Genomic DNA, 1,287 nt, shown 5'->3' on the forward strand with positions numbered 1-1,287 from the left:
GATTCTAAGTGAAGGTTGACTAGTCGAGTCCATCGTGGGGCTCCTAGAATTATCCTCATGCATTTATTTTGGATTGTTTCTAGGGTTCTGAATTCATCTGGAGTAAGTAATAATAATGATGTTGCATTGTAGTCTATAAGAGAGCAGATGGCATGTGTATAGGAGTGGGGAACATGGTAGCCTGCACCCAAATCCAAGCCTGCCAGTCGTCTGAGGATGTTTATACGACTCTTGCATCTTTGAAGGAGGTTGGAAAGTTGTGAGGACGAGCTGTTCTGGGAGTTGAAGATGACACCTAAACATTTGTGTTCATGAACCCACTCTAGTTTGTCAGACCGGATGTAAAGCCATTGATTACTAAATGGGTCTGCAATGTTCCGGTTTTGGCAGAATTAATTTTGAGGTCCAGCTCCTTACATCTATGTGCAAGTGAATCTAATCCTGTCTGAGCATGTGTGAATCTGTTTCTTTCAGTGGCAATGAGTTGTAGATCATTAGCATAGGCAAAAAGATCTGTTTCGGGAAGAAGATGTATTGTAAGAAGGTCTGCAATAAGGATGCTGAAAAGGAAGAGACTGAGAATCTCTCCCTGTGGAGTACCATTTTCAAAGGTCATGAAGTCAGAAAGGTGTCCTTAGAATCTGACACTAGCCTTTCTCTCATGCAGGCAGTCACTGATCCAAGCTAACATTCTTCCAGCGACACCCCATCAAGCAAGTAAACTGGGTGTTGCTTCCTTGTTTGCTAGCTCAAAAGCTTTTTCTAAATCTAAGACTATGATACTATCTTTCCCATCGATGGCATTGTGAATGTAGGTAAGATTTTCAGATGTACCCATACCTTTACAGAAGACAAATGTATGATGGTGAGGGCGTGGTATCATATAAGCGAGTATTGCCCTTTCCATGGATTTGTTCATGCAAGACAGTAGTGAAATGGGTCTGAAAGTTAGCTGAGGGCCGGGTTTGGGAATAGGTTGAATATTGGCCAGTTTCCAGGCTACTGGAAGTCGACATGAGCTAAGAGACTTGTTAAAGAGGTTCTTGATAGTAGTGAGAGCCTTATTAATCAGATGTCTGAGCATGGAGTAAGTTATTCTGCCAATGCCAGGAGCAGTGTCCTTGCATATTTTAGAGCAGCAAGATTGAGTTTCCTTCACATGTCACTAAGGGAAGTGTGCTCATTTATAAACTCGCACCAAGTAAGCCATGACTGTGTACGGATTTCATATAATTCTTTCTTAATAATTTTGTTTGCGGCTCTGAAGGAGCTTAAAGTATCGGGAGA

General features: G+C 41.9%; 1 protein-coding gene across 1 annotated transcript; it reads right to left on the reverse strand.

Moving 5' to 3' along the window:
• Positions 1-709: 709 nt before the first annotated feature.
• Positions 710-1,084, reverse strand: LOC119577606. Its single transcript, XM_037925181.1, has one exon. It carries the CDS (start codon positions 1,082-1,084, stop codon positions 710-712), a length of 375 nt encoding a protein of 124 aa, XP_037781109.1.
• Between the last annotated feature and the right edge of the window lie 203 nt (positions 1,085-1,287).

This window comes from Penaeus monodon, chromosome 10, assembly GCF_015228065.2.
Source record: "Penaeus monodon isolate SGIC_2016 chromosome 10, NSTDA_Pmon_1, whole genome shotgun sequence".
NCBI lineage: Eukaryota > Metazoa > Arthropoda > Malacostraca > Decapoda > Penaeidae > Penaeus > Penaeus monodon.